This window comes from Canis aureus, chromosome 22 (genome assembly GCF_053574225.1).
Source record: "Canis aureus isolate CA01 chromosome 22, VMU_Caureus_v.1.0, whole genome shotgun sequence".
In the NCBI taxonomy this organism is placed as follows: Eukaryota; Metazoa; Chordata; class Mammalia; order Carnivora; family Canidae; genus Canis; species Canis aureus.
This window is the reverse complement of record NC_135632.1, coordinates 1,648,891-1,666,203: the sequence shown is the minus strand read 5'-3', so window position 1 is coordinate 1,666,203 and position 17,313 is coordinate 1,648,891. Positions and strand designations below refer to the sequence as shown.

At 40.7% G+C, this 17,313-nt stretch overlaps 1 protein-coding gene across 4 annotated transcripts in view; it reads right to left on the bottom strand.

Annotated features, from left to right (window-relative positions):
- The window catches only part of VEPH1 (ventricular zone expressed PH domain containing 1), a 222,840-nt gene that overhangs the window by 137,517 nt on the left and 68,010 nt on the right, over positions 1–17,313 (bottom strand). For all 4 annotated transcript variants that reach the window (XM_077864580.1, XM_077864579.1, XM_077864583.1 and 1 more), the window contains one exon: positions 17,030–17,239. In XM_077864580.1, the coding sequence (XP_077720706.1) occupies positions 17,030–17,239 (210 nt within the window). The remainder of the gene's footprint in view (positions 1–17,029; positions 17,240–17,313) is intronic.

Here is a 17,313-nt window from a genome sequence, read left to right as displayed (position 1 = left end):
GGCCAAGCAGTAATGGTCAAGCTATCCAGTTATCTATAAATGCCAAGCTAAATGTACAACTAATAAATTTTACTCTTTAAAAGTTATGTTACCCAAAAATATGCTCTTCTAGCATATCTTAAAAACTAGGATAAAAATGTATGCAAAATACTTGCACAGTAAGTAGGCATTAAATGTCATTAGTTTATAAATATCAAAAGCTAAGATTTGATAAATTTTTTAACAGAATATTGAAAAGGCAAGCTGCTTGAAATCTTCTTTTGTGGAACAAAGTAGGGAATAAATAAATAAAACATTGTTAATGTTCTGTTAGATAATCCTCCAATTTTTGAGCTGATTTGTTTTGTTTTATTTTTGTTTTTTTGGGTTTTTAACTTTTTGAGCTGATTTTTTAAATAGCATTCCAAAAAGTCATATTCATCAGTTCTTCTTTTTGTTCTCTAATCATGCCCCAATTTTTCTGTATATCAGCTTGGAGTAGTTGGACATATTTTTGTTGCCATTGATAAGTAAAAACTCTGTTGCAATGTAAAATGTATTCACACATTCTAAATGATTATTTAATCCAATGTAAATGAAATAAGTTCCCATCTTTTTCTTCTTGTTTTTGATTCAGTTTGCATTATTTTAGGAACACACAGTTTCCGTGGGCACATGGGAGAGTAATAAATCATGCCTAGTAAAACAATACCATCTAGGCAAAACAATTTAAAAAAATAAGTCCCAGTAATAAAAGTCAAGAAACAGCTGATGAAAACAGATGTATCCCTTGTTTTGAATGAACCTCAAATTTTGTAAGATGGCAAAAATTAAGGACCAACTGGACTCAGTTCAACTGCATGCATTTGGCACAGAATGCCAAAATAAACCCCACCCTTGTTAAAAAAAAAGTATGATTTTTTTGTATTTATAAACCAATTATGGCTTTTATTTAAATGTGGAGCCTACTATGTCTTCCTCAAAAAGACTTAGGATTTAAAATAGAAATCAGAGAATGTGAAAGGTAGCTTACCTTTATGCTTTGCTTTTTGAGACAGTAATGTAGCCAAATAAATTATATTTTTCGCGTGACTTTTTTTAAAGAGGATTAAAACCGGACATGATCTGCTGTCAAATAAAGTTTTCCAATTTAAAAATAAATTTATTTTTCCTAAAACAGCATTCAGTGTGGCCACAATTATATTTGAAAACCCAGATTGGGCTCCATTTGTCCTGAGGGTTTATTTTCTAGCATCTTTTCTTTGCATTGAGTCCCAAATACAGATGTTAAAGCTTGTAGAAGCCCTTCTAATTTGTGCTTCTAACATTGTGTTATTTTGTGAGTTGATAAAAGATTTAGAGGTTCTTTAGTTTGGATTCACTCTCTAAAAATTGGGGGCTTGGGAACTTAGCCTCCCAAAGGTAAATCTTTTGTGTGGGCACAAGGGGCCCAGAATGAATTATACTGAGCCCGGATTTCTTCTCCCACTACACCACGGTCCCTTCATGTAAATGACTTTTCACTGATTACCCTAACAATGGTTCCACTATTTCTTTTGCATCAATTAAGCAAACATTTTGAAAGACCACTGGGGCCTTTAGTGTTGAAACATTTCTAGAGAACTCAAGAAGCAGCCCATCTTTAATTACACAATATATGTTTGGCAAATGTAGTGTAATCGCAAAATGATAGAAAAAGTAACCACAGACCTTCTAGCCCAATCATGGAAACCATTTTGAAGAAAGATGCTTATTATGGGCCTGAAAAGAAAAGGAAAGAGAAGGAGAAAAGGAAAGGAAAGGAAAGGAAAGAAAAAGAAAAGAGAAATTGTGTTTGAGCTTTTTGCCAGGAAAAAAAAAAAATGCTTTTGCTCATTAGAAAAGGAGCAATTTGGTAAGATTTACCTCAGTTGAATTACACACCAGCTACAATTGAAGTTTCCATAATTTATTCATTACATAATTTACTCATTATATAATTAAACACTAGATGCCTATCTTTCCTTGCACCTACTTATTTTCGTAAGAAATAGCCAGGATGTTTTATTCATGGTAGCTGAGATTTAGCTCCTAAAATATAGGTTAGAGGCAAATATCTGGGTACTATTTCATTACTTACGGCAGAGAATAAAAGCAGAAAAATGCAGTTTTCAGGCAAGCGTAAATCTTGCCTGAGACTGGCCAGGAGAGTTCGATATCGGTTTTCCCGTACCCCGCTCCCCATCCTCCCAATGCTTACCTCTCGGTTATTGGATTTTTGCCTTGGGTTAATTATTTTTGGTCTCATAGCAAGCTATGTTTTCATAGTAAACTGCCTTAACTTCTTGCTGACATAAATTTATTTACCTTTATTTAAACTTAACTGGCATAAATAAACAAGTAAATAAAAACATGCATGTGAAGGGCAGCGAATAGCATGGGGTTTTGGACGTATGTCTGACCGTGTGTGCTCAAAAGCTCGAAATACACCAGCCTGAAGAGAACGATTACTTTCCAAGTTGCTTTCCACTTATTTGTGAGCTGACTCCTAGTAACAGCGGCAACAGAGTCCAACAGTCTTTTAGGATTCTTCGATGGGGTTGTATTGAGATCTTGAGTGGACTCCTTTTTTTGTCTTAGTCCATTCAGGCTGTTATAACAAGACGTCACATGCTGGGTGGCTTATAAACCACAAACATTTATTTGTCACAGTTCTGCAGGCCAGGGAGCCCAAGATCACGGTGCTGATAGATGTGGTGTTTGGTTTCATGGAGGATGGGGGCAAGAGAGCTCCCTTGGGCCTCTTTTATTGGGGACCTAATCTCATTCAGGAGGGCTCCATCCTCATGACCTACTCACCTCCCCAAAGCTCCACCTCCTAATTCCATCACTTTGGGGGTTAGGTGGCAACATGTGAATTGGATGGGGTGAGGGATGCACATTCAGACCATAGCATGACTCACTCTTGCCATTTCTCAACAGCAGAACAGAAGAGTCACCTCACTGTATCTACTGTGTCCACGTATCGACCACACGAGATAGTAAAACCCACGCATCTTGCCTTCAAGGTCATTCTCCCTCTGTAAGGTGAAGGAACGTAGAACATTTCCTTCAGAAGATCTTTGTAACCTCTACTCTTTCCTCTCGTCACCCTCCTTTCCTGCCCAACGAATTTGTACCTACCAGACCCGGAGGAGGGAGAGTTTGTAACCAGACAGTGCCTTGGGGATGGAGAGCTGTCCTAGAGAAGGTGGGAAAGAAAGGTTTTGAAAGAAGAAGGGGACTTTTGAGTGAGACGCAGAGCCTCATCACAAAGGACGCTGTCTGCAAGGGAGGGAGGTTGCCTCCAAAGCAGACGTCGGTGCAAGAAATCCTCGGAGAATGGAGGGCGCAGTAGGAGCTTTCTAAAATGAGCCGTCCTCAGGAAATAAAGACCTCAATGACATGAGACAGTTAGGAAAGCTTGTTTTCCACTTTTCTGGGTGAACTGCCAGATATTTGAGACTCTATGGGATCTACGTAACCTTGAAGAGTGACCATTTCCATTTACTCCCGTCCTGGGGACATTTATTTTCCAGTCCTCTCTAGCGTACTAGCCTTGAAGAGCAACAGCTATATCTTTATCTACTAGAGATTTATCACTTCACAAGAAATAAACCAACGTCAAGACACCCTTCTCAGTCTCATCTCTTATGCGTTATCTTCCCGAGTTCATGCGGATATCAAGCATCACTCTGGTTAATGCTAAGAACTGTAACAGGAACATTTCGGTGTGACAGCCCATCGATCAGCCGGCTGTCACAGGTATGGTTTCTAAGGGGCGTTAGCTGAGTCCAATGAACCAATATCAAGTTCCCAACTCCTACTCACTGCAAAAGAAATCCGGGCTTAAATTTTTTGATAAGTACATCTCTGAGGGATTCTGTGGCAGACAAATCCTGCAGGGTCTGGCTCCTTGAGAGCAGTACCTCTTACACTTTCATGTGCATACACGTGACCCGGGGATCTTGTTAGACTGGATTGTGATTCCTACGTGATGCCCAGTGCTCCTAGTCTGAGGACCACGCTTTGGCCACCACACAGGAAGCAGACCGACAGGTTCTGAAGACCAGCAGCCACCAGCCATGACCAGGACCCAAGCCTGTAGGTTTCCTGGCCTTCCTTAAACACAACCCGCCTTGTCATCCGCTGCCGTTTACTAGTACAAGATAGTGATGCTTGGTCAAGTTCCAGTCTAAGTGAGAAGCACATGCAACACGTCACACATGTATTCAGGGCCGGGGGATCACCGTGGCCTGGGGACGCATGGAAATGCCTTGTCCTTGGATCAGGATCCCTGAGACGACTGAAGCACCAACCCACTACTCGGAAGCTGCAGGAGCCGAGCAGGGGAGTAAAGTGCAGAGGGCAGTAGCTCACAAGGGTGCCTGGCAGTGCTGCGAAGAGGGATTGCATTTGAGGCACCTGCCTCGGCGCGCACCATTGGTGGAGGGCCGTGGGGGGGGACCTGGTTCTTCGTGTCTCTATGCAGTCGTGCAAGTTAGCACAGTGGTGTGAAGGTGAACAAAGCCACAGGCAGAGACGTGCCGACGCCGGCCCTGGAAGCAGCCCGCTTGAGCCCCAGTGGTTCAAGTCGGAGGCGGAGCGGGAAGGGCAAGGACTGCCGCTGCCTTCGTACAAGAGCAGCAGGATTTGAGCTGGAATCATCACCTACTCCATCCTCTCCACCGACCCCCCCCCCCCCCCCCACACACACACACCTGCTGCCAAGGCTCAGTTGTCCTTCAGGTGAACCCAGGACTCAATCGCTTCTTGAGTTCAAGGCTGCAGGGACGGTCCCTGGGTGGGAGCTTTCTACTTTCCGGGGCAAACGCCCTCACCTACTTCCTCACAGATACTGCTGTGACAAAGGCAAATGGTCCCCCCTTGGGGTAAGATCAGTTTGGGGGGGACCCTGGGCTGACCCTTCTGGCTTTCCATCCCCAGGCGAGACTGGCCGTCTGGGTGCTGCCGCCGCACCATTAGCTTTGTCAGGCTGCCCGGCTCGCCCAGGAGCCCAGGGCCCTTGGTGAATCTGGTCAGTCTTGGCCTGAATTACAGTCCATAATTACAAGACATTGTTGAAAATGGTTGCAACATGTAACTTTCGTAACCGTTATTTCCTACCCTACGTCTGGGACTATCTGCGGGGACTGTCTGTCCTTTACCAGGCAGGCTCCTTAGTTTCTTGGGAGTTCTGAGGTGCACAGTGGCCAATGAGAAGGGAAACAAAATACTGTTCCAAGGTCATGTGAGCACCAGGGATGAATAACTTCGGAGAGGGAAGGCGGAGGACAGGAACTACCTGCTAATCAAAGAGGAGTTTTCGCAATCTAGCCGCGGCCTACCGACCAGCCTCATGCCCCCCTCAACACAGCAGTCCTTCAGTGCTCCAGACCCTCAAATTCTTCATGGTTTCTACAAGCCTCGAGCTCTTTCCCCAGCTGCCTGATACTGTACGTGCTATGCCCTCCCCTTCCGCCCATGACATGACCCTATCAGCCGGCAAACCACGCGACTGCCCCACGCACGGTTACCTGCTTCCTTCCCGATGTGTTCAGAACAGGGTAACGCACACCAAAGCAAACTCAAACCATCTCTTTGTCCATCTCCCTTGGCCCACCTTCCCTGGGAGCCCCTCTCGGGCCAGGACCACAGTTTCCTCTTCTCTGGGCCCCTGTCATCAGCACTGGGGCGTGTGCCCGGAAAAAATCAGCGACTCAGCCCTGTGTCCTGGACGGAGGGAGGATGTGGACTAGCAGCACCATGATTTGCAACCTGATTCCATGTATACTCAAAGTTTTCTTTTCCTTACACTCTGGGAGGGGTTTATTATTGATACTATTTCCCATTAGCACGCGTAACCATTTCACCATATAAGAAAACAAGAGAACTAATTGTATTTTTTTGTGGGGAAAAAAGGTGATGACAATTCTCTAGTATTAAGCACAGACCAAGGCTTAAGAAAAAATGAACCTTCAAAACCACTAAGCCCACCAAAGTTTTACCTAAATTCTCCATCTTTGGCAAAAGTGCAATTTTAAGCCACAGGCTCTTCCTCTAACGAGGGGCCCCCCAGATCCCTTAGACTTGATTTGCAAGTTAAAGGAGCAAATCATCCATCCAGCTTCTATTTCCCAGGATGTTTTTCCACGGGCAGGATGAGGACAGTGATGTGGGTGTCAGTTGCCTTTGTGGTTCTTTTCCTTTTCCTCCTGAAAGTGTTTTTGTGGAAACCCCTGCCGGATGTCACAGAAATGCGACCTGGGCAAGATGTGTGTCACTTCTTTACTTGAAAGGTGCCCGGGACTCCGAGCCAGAGAGGATGTCACAGACAGCCTGGTGCTCGGCCAGCATAGTCCGGCCGGTTAGGAAAACAAGGCTGCAGCCACAGGATTTAACACCCCCACGGCCGCGGCTGCCGGGGAGGGCAGGCCATTTGATTCCTCGCAGGTGTGCACTGTCGGTCTCGAGCTCGGAAAACAACTGGCCACGGCATCCTTCCATGTGCTAAATCATTTCTAAAGAGCACTTTAAAGCACCTTGTCTCTGTTTGCACCACTGGGTCTGCGCCTCGCCGGCCTGGCATAGGGAAGCCCGTGTCTACACAGCATGCGCTACACACCAGCAGGGGCCTCCCAGTGAGGCTGGGTCCCAGTTAGCACTGGACTGTGAAATAAAATCGTTTCAGTTTGTTTACTTGGGCCTTTGGTAATTCACAGAACACATGAATGCAATTCAGCCTCTCCAAAAAAAGAAAAAAAAAAGAAAAAGAAAAAATCAAAGCCATTCCTAATGGAGTCTCCTTTCCACATTACCCCACACTGGGAAAGAGGTCTACGATAACCGCAGGACCCAACCCAGTGGGCCGAGGACACTTGCATGTCCAACGAGTCAAGAAAATGATGGAAAAAATAAAAGCCCCTAGAATTGAAATATTCTATTTCAGTTCTCCATGAACCAAAAAAAAAAAAAAAAAAAAAAAGTCAATATCTGGTCTGGGTTTAATTTAAACCACTTCATGTTTAGTTAATAAGAGCTTTTAAAAAAATGCTGCAGAATTATTTTAGCTGTTTTTATAGGTGAGGAGCTGGGGACGACCTGCCCTTTATGGAAAGCACTTTCAGTGCCCCCGAAGAACACAAGGCCTATTTTAAATTAGAATTTTTTTTTATGAAATGTGCTTTTATTATTATTTTTGTTACTCTTATTCCCCTCAGGAATAATTGTCTACAAAATAAATATAAAGCAGATATACATTCCACTCAAGAAAAAAAAATCTACACAGACCAGTTATTCTCTAACAAAGAATAAAGATCCGGTCAATTCTGCTTGGCACCTTTAGGATACATGAAGTTGCCTATGGTAACTGTTCCTTTCCTATCTGTCCTTATTTTGACTCGTCCCACGGATATGCATCCATTCAGCCTCTTTCACTGGAGGAGCAGGGAAGAGGCAGGCCATCTCCCTGGCTGCTGTCTTCCCTAATTTCAATCTGTTAGGCTTAAGCTTCAGTCTATATCCAAATAAATGCAAATGGGGAAGTCTTGAGCAACACGGAGGAGGTAATACATTAGATTGCTTGGACTTACTGACGGTCCACCATTTGCCAGACACTGTTCCATAGCATAGAATCCATTAAATCCCAACAAAAACTTACGAGTGAATAGTGTTGCTCTCTTCTAGGATTTTTATGATCTCAAGTCTCACGTTGAGGGCCTTAAAACATTTTGAGTTTATTTTTGCATATGGTGTAAGAAAGCCGTCCAGTCTCATTCTTTTCCCTGTAGACATCCAGTTCTCCCAACACCACTTATTGATGAGACTTTCTCCGTCGCATCTTCTCACCTCCTTTGTCAAAGACTAACTGGCCTTACAAATGCAGGTTTCTATCCGAGCTTTGTATTCTGTTCTATGGATCTATGTGTCCATTTTTTTGTGCCAGTATCGTACTGTTTTGATTACTACAGCTTTGTAGTGTATCTTGAACCCTGGGATGGTGATACCTCCACTTATGTTCTTTTTGAAGGTTGCTTTGTCTATTTGGGGTCTTTTGTGGTTCTTTACCAATTTTAGGATTATTTGTTCTAGTTCTGTGAAAAATGCTATTGCTATTTTGGTAGGGATGGCATTCAATCTATAGACTGCTTTGGGTAGTACAGCCTTTCTAACAATATTTGTTCTTCCAATCCATGAGAATGGAATATCCTTCTATGTCCTTGTCTCATCTTCAGTTTCTTTTGTCAGCATTTCATAGTTTTCAGAGTACAGGTCTTTCACCTTCTTGGTTAAGTTTATTCCCAGGTAGTTTATTATTTTTCAAGAAACTGTAAATGGGATTCTCTTTTGGAATTACTCTTTCTACCACTTCATTATTAGCATACAGAAATGCAACAGATTTCTACCATATTGATTTTGTATCCTACGACTTTATCAAGTTCATTTATCAGTTCTAGAATTTTGTTGCTGGAGTCTTTTGGGCTTTTAAATAACAGTATCACGTCATCTGTGATAGTGAAAGTTTTACTTCCTTTTTACCAAATTGGATGTCTTTTCTTTCTTTTTCAAGATTTATTTATTAATTTCAGACAGCAAAAGTTTCTCTGAAAAACTCTTTCTCTTTTGCATCTGAATGATAGCTATGCTGGGTAGAGTATTCTTGGTTGGAAGTGTTTTCCTTTTAGCACTTGGAGAACATGTCATTCCACTCTCTTCTGGTGTGCAAAATTTCTACATTTTTTTAGGGAGGGGGGAAGGGCAAAGAGAGAGAGGGAGAAAGAGAATCTCAAGCAGAGTCCCCACCAAGCATGGAGCCTGATGTAGGGCTTGAGCTCACAACCCTGAGATCATGACCTGAACCAAAACTAAAAGTCAAAATGCTCAACTGACTGAGCCACACAGGTGCCCCATTTTACTTCTTCTCCTTGTCTAACTGCTGTAGATAGGACTTCCAGTGCTGTGCTGAATAAAGGTGGTGAAGAGTGAACATACTTGTCTTGTTCCTGATCCTAGGGGAAAGCTCTCAGTGTTTCACCATTGAGTATGATGTTTGCTTGAATTTTTCACACATGGCCTTTATCATGTTGAGGTATATTCCCTCTAAACCTACTTGATTGAAAGTTTTTATCATGAATGGATGTTGAACTTTGTCAAATGTTTTTTTCTGCATCTATTGAAATGATCATATAGTTTTTAATTCTTCTTTTGATGATGTGATGTGCCACATTGATTGATTTAAGAATATTGAACCAATTCTGCATCCTAGGAATAAATCCCACTTAAATAAATAAAAACCACTTAAGTTTGAACTCATTCTTTACTCCTCTCCTCATCTCCAACATTTTAGGTATCTGGTATCATACTGTACATCCTTTCATTTTGTGAATCCCTTGACTGATTTTTATAGAGATAGTGAATTTTACTGCTTTTGTGCTTCCTACTTTCTTACTCCTGCTTATGGTGCATTATTTTTTTTAATGTACTGTTGGTTTCAATTTGCTAATAGTTTGTTGAGGACTTTGCATTTATATTCCTTAAAGATATTGGCCAGTTCTCTTTTTTGGTAGTGTCTTTCTCTGGGTTTGGTATCAGGGTAATACTGGCCTCAGAATGAATTTGGAAGCTTTTCTGCCTCTTCTTCGGAATAGTTTGAGAAAAATAGATATTAATTCTTCTGTAAATATTTGGTAGTGTTTGTCTTTCGAGCCATCTGGTTATGGACTTTTGTTTGTTGGGACTTCTTTGACTACTGATTCAATTTCTTTGCTGATAATCGGTCTGTTCAAATTTTCTATTTCTTCCTTACTCTGTCTTGTGAGTTTCTATGTTTCCAGGAATTTATCCTTTTTTTTGTTAGGTTGTCCAATTTGTTGGCATATGATTTTTCACAATATTCTTCTGTAATCCTTTGTGCTTCTGTGGTGCCAGTTGTGTGTTTTGTGTGTGTGTGTGTGTGTGTGTGTGTCTTCTCTCTCATGTTTTTAATGAATCTAGCTAAAGGTTAATCAATTTTGTTGATCTTTTCAAAAACTAGCTCCTGGTTTCATTGATTTGTTTTATTGCTTTTTTAGTTTCTATATCATTTGTTTTTGCTTTAATCTTTGTTTTCTTCTTCTGGTTTTAGGTTTTGTTTGTTGTTCTTTTTCTAGCTCCTTTAGATGTAAGATTAGGTTGTTCATTTGAGATTTTTTTGCTTCTTGAGGTAGGCCTGTATTGCTATAAACTTCCCTCTTAGAACCGCTTTTGCTGCATCCCAAAGATTTTGGACCATTGAGCTTTCAGGTCCATTTGTCTCCATGTATCTTTTGAATTCCCTCTTTGATTTCTTGTTGATCAATTCATTGTGTAATAAAATGTTATTTCACCTTCATGTGTTTGTGTTCTTTCCAGATTTTTTCCTTGTGGACAATTTCTAGTTTCATAGCATCAGGGTTAGAAAAGATACATGGTGTGACTTCAGTCTTTTTGGATTTTTGAGACTTGTTTTATGGCTTAATATGTGATCTCTTCTGGAGAATGTTTTGTGTGCACTTGAAAAAAGTGTGTATTCTGCTGTTTTAGTATGGAATGTTCTTAATATACTTGTTAGACCAATGTACCATTGAAAGCCACTGTATCCTTGTTGATTTTCTGTTTAGATGATCTGTCCATGAATGTAAGTGGGCTATTAGAGTCCCCTACTATTATTGTGTTACTCCCTATTACTTCCTTCATGCTTGTTAATAGTTGCTTTATGAATTTGGGTGCTCCCATTCTGGGTGTGTAAATATATATAATTGTTATGTCTTCTTGTTGGAATGTTCCATTTATGATTTTACAGTGTCTTTCTTCATCTTTTGTTATAGTCTTCGTTGTAAGGTCTATTTTTTCTGATATATATATTGCTACTCTGGCTTTTTTTAAACTTCCATTTGCATGATAAATGATTTTCCATTCCTTCACTTTCAATCTGCTTGTGTCTCTAGTTCTGAAATGCGTCTCTTAGAGGCAGCATATAGATAAGTCTTGCTTTTTTTTTTTTTTAAGTCTTGCTTTTTTTATACATTCCATCACCCTATGTCTTTTGATTGGAGTGTTTAGTCCATTTACATTCAAAGTAATTATTGATAAGTATGTACTTATTGCCATTTGTTACTTGCTTTATGGTTGTTTTTGTAATTCTTCCCTGTTCCTTTCTTCTCTTGCTCTCTTCTCTCATGGTTTGCTGGTTGTCTTTAGTGATATATTTGGGCTCCTTGCTCTTTGTTTTTTGCATATCTATTACTGTTTTTTAATTTGTGGTTACCATTAGGTTTGTATATAATATTTTCTGCATAGAGCAGTCTATATTAATTCGATGGTCACTTAAGTTTGAACTCATTCTTTACTCCTCTCCTCGTCTCCAACATTTTAGGTATCTGGTATCATACTGTACATCCTTTCATTTTGTGAATCCCTTGACTGATTTTTATAGAGATAGTGAATTTTACTGCTTTTGTGCTTCCTACTTTCTTACTCCTGCTTATGGTCTTTCCTTTCCACTCAAATGTTAAATGGCTTTTAACATTTCCTGTAGGGCTAGTTTAGCCGTCATGAATTCCTTTAACCTTGTTTGTCTGGGAAACTCTTTACTTCTTCCTCTACCCTGAATGATAACCTGCTGACAAAAGTACCCTGGGCTGCAGACTTTTCCCATTCAGCACTGTGAATACATCACGCCACTTTCTTCTGGCCTGCAGGGTTTCTGCTGAAAAATCCACTGATAGCTTTATGTGGTATCCCTTGTATGTACTTTTATTTTCTCTTGTTACTTTTAAGATTCTCTCTTTATCACTACTTTTTTACCATTTTAATTACTTACTGTGTGTCTTGGTGTGGGCCTCCTTGGGTTGATTTTGTTGGGGGCTCTCTCTGCCTCTTGGATCTGGATTCTGTTCCCTAGATTCGGGAAGTTGTCAGCTCTTATTTCTTTGAATAAATATTCTGTCCCCTTTTCTCTCTCTTCTCCTTCTAGGATCCTTATAATATGACCATATTATGCCTGATGCTGACACTGAGTTCCCTAAGTCTATTTTCACTCTTTATTGTTTTTTCTCTCTCCTCTTCAGCTTGATTTCTTTCCATTACTCTGTCCTCCATGTCACTGATCCATTCTTCTGCTTCCTTTGGTCTACTATTTATTCCTCTTGTATTTTCTAAAATTTCAGTTATTGAGTTCTTCATCTATGATTGGTTCTGTTTCATGCATTCTGTCTCTCTGTTAAGCATCTCAGTGAGGTCCTCCACTCTCTTTTCAAGTCCGATGGGTATCGTTTGACTATTACTTTAAATTCTTTATCAGGCGTATTGCTTATCTGTGTTTCATTTAGCTCTCGGGCTGTGGTTTTTGTCCTGTTCTTTCATTTGGGACATATTCCTCTGTCTCCTCATTTTGTCTAACTCTCTCTGTCTGTTTCTGTGTGTTGGGAAAGTCAGATACATCTCCTGTTCTTGAAAGTAGTGGCTTTATGAAGAAGAGTTTCTGTAGTGTCCTGTAGTGTAATGTTCCCTGTTCACCAGAACCTGGTGCTTCAGGCGTGTCTTGTGTGTGTTGTGTGTGCTCTATCATTGTGCCTATGCCACTTTGCCTTCAGTCCAGTAATACGCAATGGCTATCTTTCCCTGTTGTGGGCAAGGTTTGGTCCCTGAGTGGTTATTGGGCCAAGTAGGGGCTGCCTTGGTCTTGGGTTGAGTCACCAGATGTTTACCAGAGATGTGGTGGCACCAAACTGCTAGGCACTTTGGGGATGAATTCTTAGGAGATGCTGTTGTCTCCTGAGGTCTCCACTGCAGTCTTCTCATTGGAGAAAGACAAAAGGACCTGTGCATTTTTGCCGATATGAGGACACATCCAATATAGTAATATTTCTTATTTGTGCATCTGCTTCAACTGAGCATCCCATATAAGTGGGATGAATCCTGGCATGATAGAAACTATGTGTCTCTTACTTGACAGTGCCTAGGAAGGTGCACCTCAGGGACAAAAATGCATCAGTTGCCCCAGGAACATGTTTCTCTAGCCTGTGATCCTTCTGTTTTATTCTTAATCCACTAGATGTGCTTCGGGTGTCAGCACAAACCTGAAAATGGCTTGTGAGGTACTGTATTGCCTCCTATTGTGATACAAGCACTATACAGCTACTAAGCATGGTTTAATTTAAGTTTTGGTGAAAAAAAGATCTCTGAGTTCATTTGGGAGATAGAATAAGGATATATAGGTTTTAGTTTCAGGTTTCTCTACACAACTCTCCTCTCTGGGTGTAATGCAAATGGAAAAACTGTGACACTGCTTTCAAGCTGCTGAAAACAGTGTGCCCACTCAGATAGGCCCTGATATAAAGGACAGGCACATCCAGGCTGGTTCCCTGTAGTCAGACCTTGCAGTTCTCACATCTGGCCTCATGCAAGCACAAATGTTGAGGCATAAGTTGATTAATAACTCATGCAATTGATTCCAGTCTAGCTCTATACCAAGGTTATCCCTGGCCTGATGACTACATACTCCCAGAAGACTTGCCTTTTACTCTTAAGGATCTAACAATTCAATTTTCCATAGGCCAGGCAATAAGGGAGGGATGGAACAGTAGGCTACAGTCCATCACAGACTGTCCATTTCTAAAGCTGGAGCAAGATTCTCAAAGTTGGATTGGTTTTTCTGCATTTCTAAAACTACTTAAATCCTAGCAATGTCATCATCTGATACTTGAAACCTCTAAATATATCTGAAAGTTCTACTTTGATGCAAAGAGAGAAATTTCTAAATGAAGTCAATTTTTAGATGAGACCAGGACAGGATGAGAGAGAGAATCCTAGGGCCTGAAGTCACTAGAGTCCCATGCCTGTCTTATCATTAACACCCTAAACATTTCCATGTCTCATGTTATTCCTGTGTCTCTTTATCTCACAATAGGCCAAATTTTCCACACAGAAAGTGGTGCAGGTTGTTCAGGGAAAAGTTCCTGCTGCTCCTTCTTTACTGCAACTCCCTCCTCCATAGGTGTCCAGGACCCTAACTTGTGCCCTTATGCCCACCTGGCAATGTACTTCAGTAACTTCATGTTTCCTTTTAGAATGAGGCTGTGTAGAAATACACATACATATATATCTTCCCTACTGGATTTGGTCTTTGGGAATATGATTCCATAAGATTTTTAGAAAGTTGAACAGGCTCAATCAAATTGGTTAATAGCTGCTTAGACTACTACACTTATTCTTAGGACATCTGAACCTTATTATTCTTTAAAGCTAAAAGAGAGACTTTCGAATGGTAATAGTTTAGGTGTTAGAAACAAATAAGAAGAGTTTTATTTCTCAGTAAAGGAGCCTGATATTTATAGGTAATTTAGACTGGTCTTAAATGAAATAGAATAATGAAATCAAGAATATCAGAGCAGGAGGGAGGTAAACCTGTGAAAGGATGTTATTTTTTGAGGAGAGAAAACAGACCCAGACAAATGAAGTGACTTGACAAGCTGCAACAGAGGCATTCTTTGTCCCCATCATTATTTCTGCCCTTCTTTCTTGATATGTAACCATCTGAATCCAGACTACATGTTCCAGCCTCCCTTGAAGCTAGGTGTGGTCATATGCAGCTTTGTTTTCTGTAGCCAATGGGATATGAATAGTAGATTGTGTTTGACCATCTGGAAGAGTTCTTTCCATTCACCTTCTTGCTAGTTGAAATACTGACTTGATGGGTAGAGATAAGTAACCACCTTGGACCTTGGCACAGAAGTTATGTGCTCTCTAGTGTGCTCAAGGATGGGTCTCTGGGTCTCTGAAACATGGATTTCTAGACTGCTTTCTAAACTTTATGTGTGAGATATATAAAAGACTGTCTCTGTTTTAGCCACTATTGTTTTGAAATTTTGTGTTACTCTCAACCATACCTAATTTAAACTGCCACATCAGTAGTCTGGAAAAGTTTTAATTAATTCACATTACTTGATGGATAAAGGCAGGAAGAGTGAAGGACAAGACCTGATTCTAAGTTTAAGATAGAAAATGCTTTAAATACTTTACATCAAGGGATCTCAAATACTGATCCACTAACAGTTGCATAAAAATTACCTGGCACAGGGTCCCACAAGTCCAGGTTTCTAGGTCCCTTTCCTGGAGATTATGATTTAGTAAATTTTTCTATGAGTCTCATGAACTTATATTATTAAAAATCTTCCCCATGTAATCCTGATATCCAGGTACATTTGGAAGGTATTTGATCCAGAATTGTTCTTTGCTGAGGAGATGAGTCAGAACCACCAGAAAAAAAAATTTTCTCCCCCAAACATAGATGCCTTCATGGACACATAAGAAGGAGAAATTGGGGGAACGGGGGAGAAAAAATATTTTAATACTCTGAGTTCTAAAATAAGTGATTCCTCGATCTCTGGATCCCCTCCTTTTCTCCCTGCACCCACCTACAGTCATACAAATGTCACCCTAACAGGCCACTCTCTGTCAAGTTAGTCTTAGTTCAGGGAAACCTACAATGACATAACTGTATATGGCTAATGGGTTTTTTGTTTTTGTTTTGTAACAGAGTACATTTTCTATGGGAGGTTTATTCACTTCCAATGTGCATGACCACACATCAATGAATCATAAGAATATTTGTGATGAAAAGAACTACCATTAAAGGGCAGGAGGAGTTCAATTTTTAGAGATTCCAAGGCCTCACACATCAGAGGTTGAATTTTTTGGTACATACAAAAACCTGCAAGGTCAGCAGATTCAGTCAAACAGCTGTCAACTGAAGTTGTTCTAAAAGCACTAGGGCACACCAGCGGGTTCTCCTGGCAGCAAAGGTGACAGGCACGGCAAAGTGTTAGCAGAAGGCAGATTGTGGCAGGCGCGAGACATTCCCAACAGCAGAGGATAGAACAGGATTATACTAAGCGGCATGTCCACACCAAAGTAATCCTTTTACAAGATCCCCCCACCTCCCACCTCATATTGACAGTTCCAGGCTGCTTGGCAGCTCTGCTCTCCCACCTTCATCTGGGAAGCTAGAAAAAGGCCCTCCACCGGAAGGAAGCCTCCCATTCACCAGGCCATCTGCAAATCTCGGCAGAAATAAAATAAAACGGAACCAGAGACCCACTCTAAGATAAACTTTGAAAAGAATGCCAAGGATAGCAAAGACCTAACTGCAACTGGGTCACAAACTAACCCAGTCGCAGTCTGGGTAAGTCACTCAACTTTTCTAGTTTTTAATTTTCTCCTGTGTAGAATCAAGAAGTTGAACTTGATGAACAATGAATTCCCTTTTAAGAGTTGCACAATTTTATATTTATCTTATAGGAAACTGTATTATGTGAAAGTAAAAATTTTCTTCTATCAATTATATATTTGCTTTTATTTTAAAAAGATAAAAATCCTAAATCCCAATGTAGAATCATCAGACAGACATGCTCATCCTTCAGAACCTGAATTTCTGGAAATTGTTTCTTGGTCACCTAATCCCCACAAACTGATGGCAACCTCTGTTCCTGCCAAAAGATTCTATTATGTAAATATTTAGCCTAGGCCTTCTAAACATGTACAAACATTTCATTTTTCTAAGTAACAACATCCAGAGGACTCAAAAGATACTAAATCTAGGCATTTATTGACAGCATCGCTATGGGATCTTATTAATAGGGACGTCTATGACCTAACCCTATGCTTCTTGAGGGTCTCCTCAGGTGAGCAGAACTGCAACAAGAAATGAGATGAAACCCTTTTACTGGTTACTATTATTACAAAGTGTTCTTGAATCTGTCATAGTGCTCGCTCCAGTTTAATCCTTCCCCTTCCTCAGGTGACTCTCCAGTAATGAGATCTTTATTTCCTGAGCCTTCCAGCTAGTCCTGCTATAATGTGTCTTTGATCCGAAGGCCACTGTCCATGTACAAGGTTTTGAAAGAGAAATGGGAACTCTCGGAAGTTTCAGGACAAATTTAGAGGTCATAGAGCCCCAATGGATGAAGTGCCAATGGAATTTAGGGAAATGGAGATAAAAAAAAGCCAAACTTACTTCATCTACATGCCCCACGGCTCCATAGATTTTTGCCATTTGTCCGATGAGGTAGGGGAATCTCTCACCAATCTCTTTCAGCATTGGAAGGAAAGTGCTCAAAGCCACAGGGTCATAGCTTGTTATCTCTGTGAGGATGTTTAGGATGACATCTCTATGAGTTGAGTCTTTCAAATGCCCAATTAGGAAAGGAATACACTTCTGAGCCACCTACAAAAAGAAAAGAGAGGGAAAGAGAAACAAGGAGGAAAATTAGTTAAATCAGAAACAATCTAATATTTTTT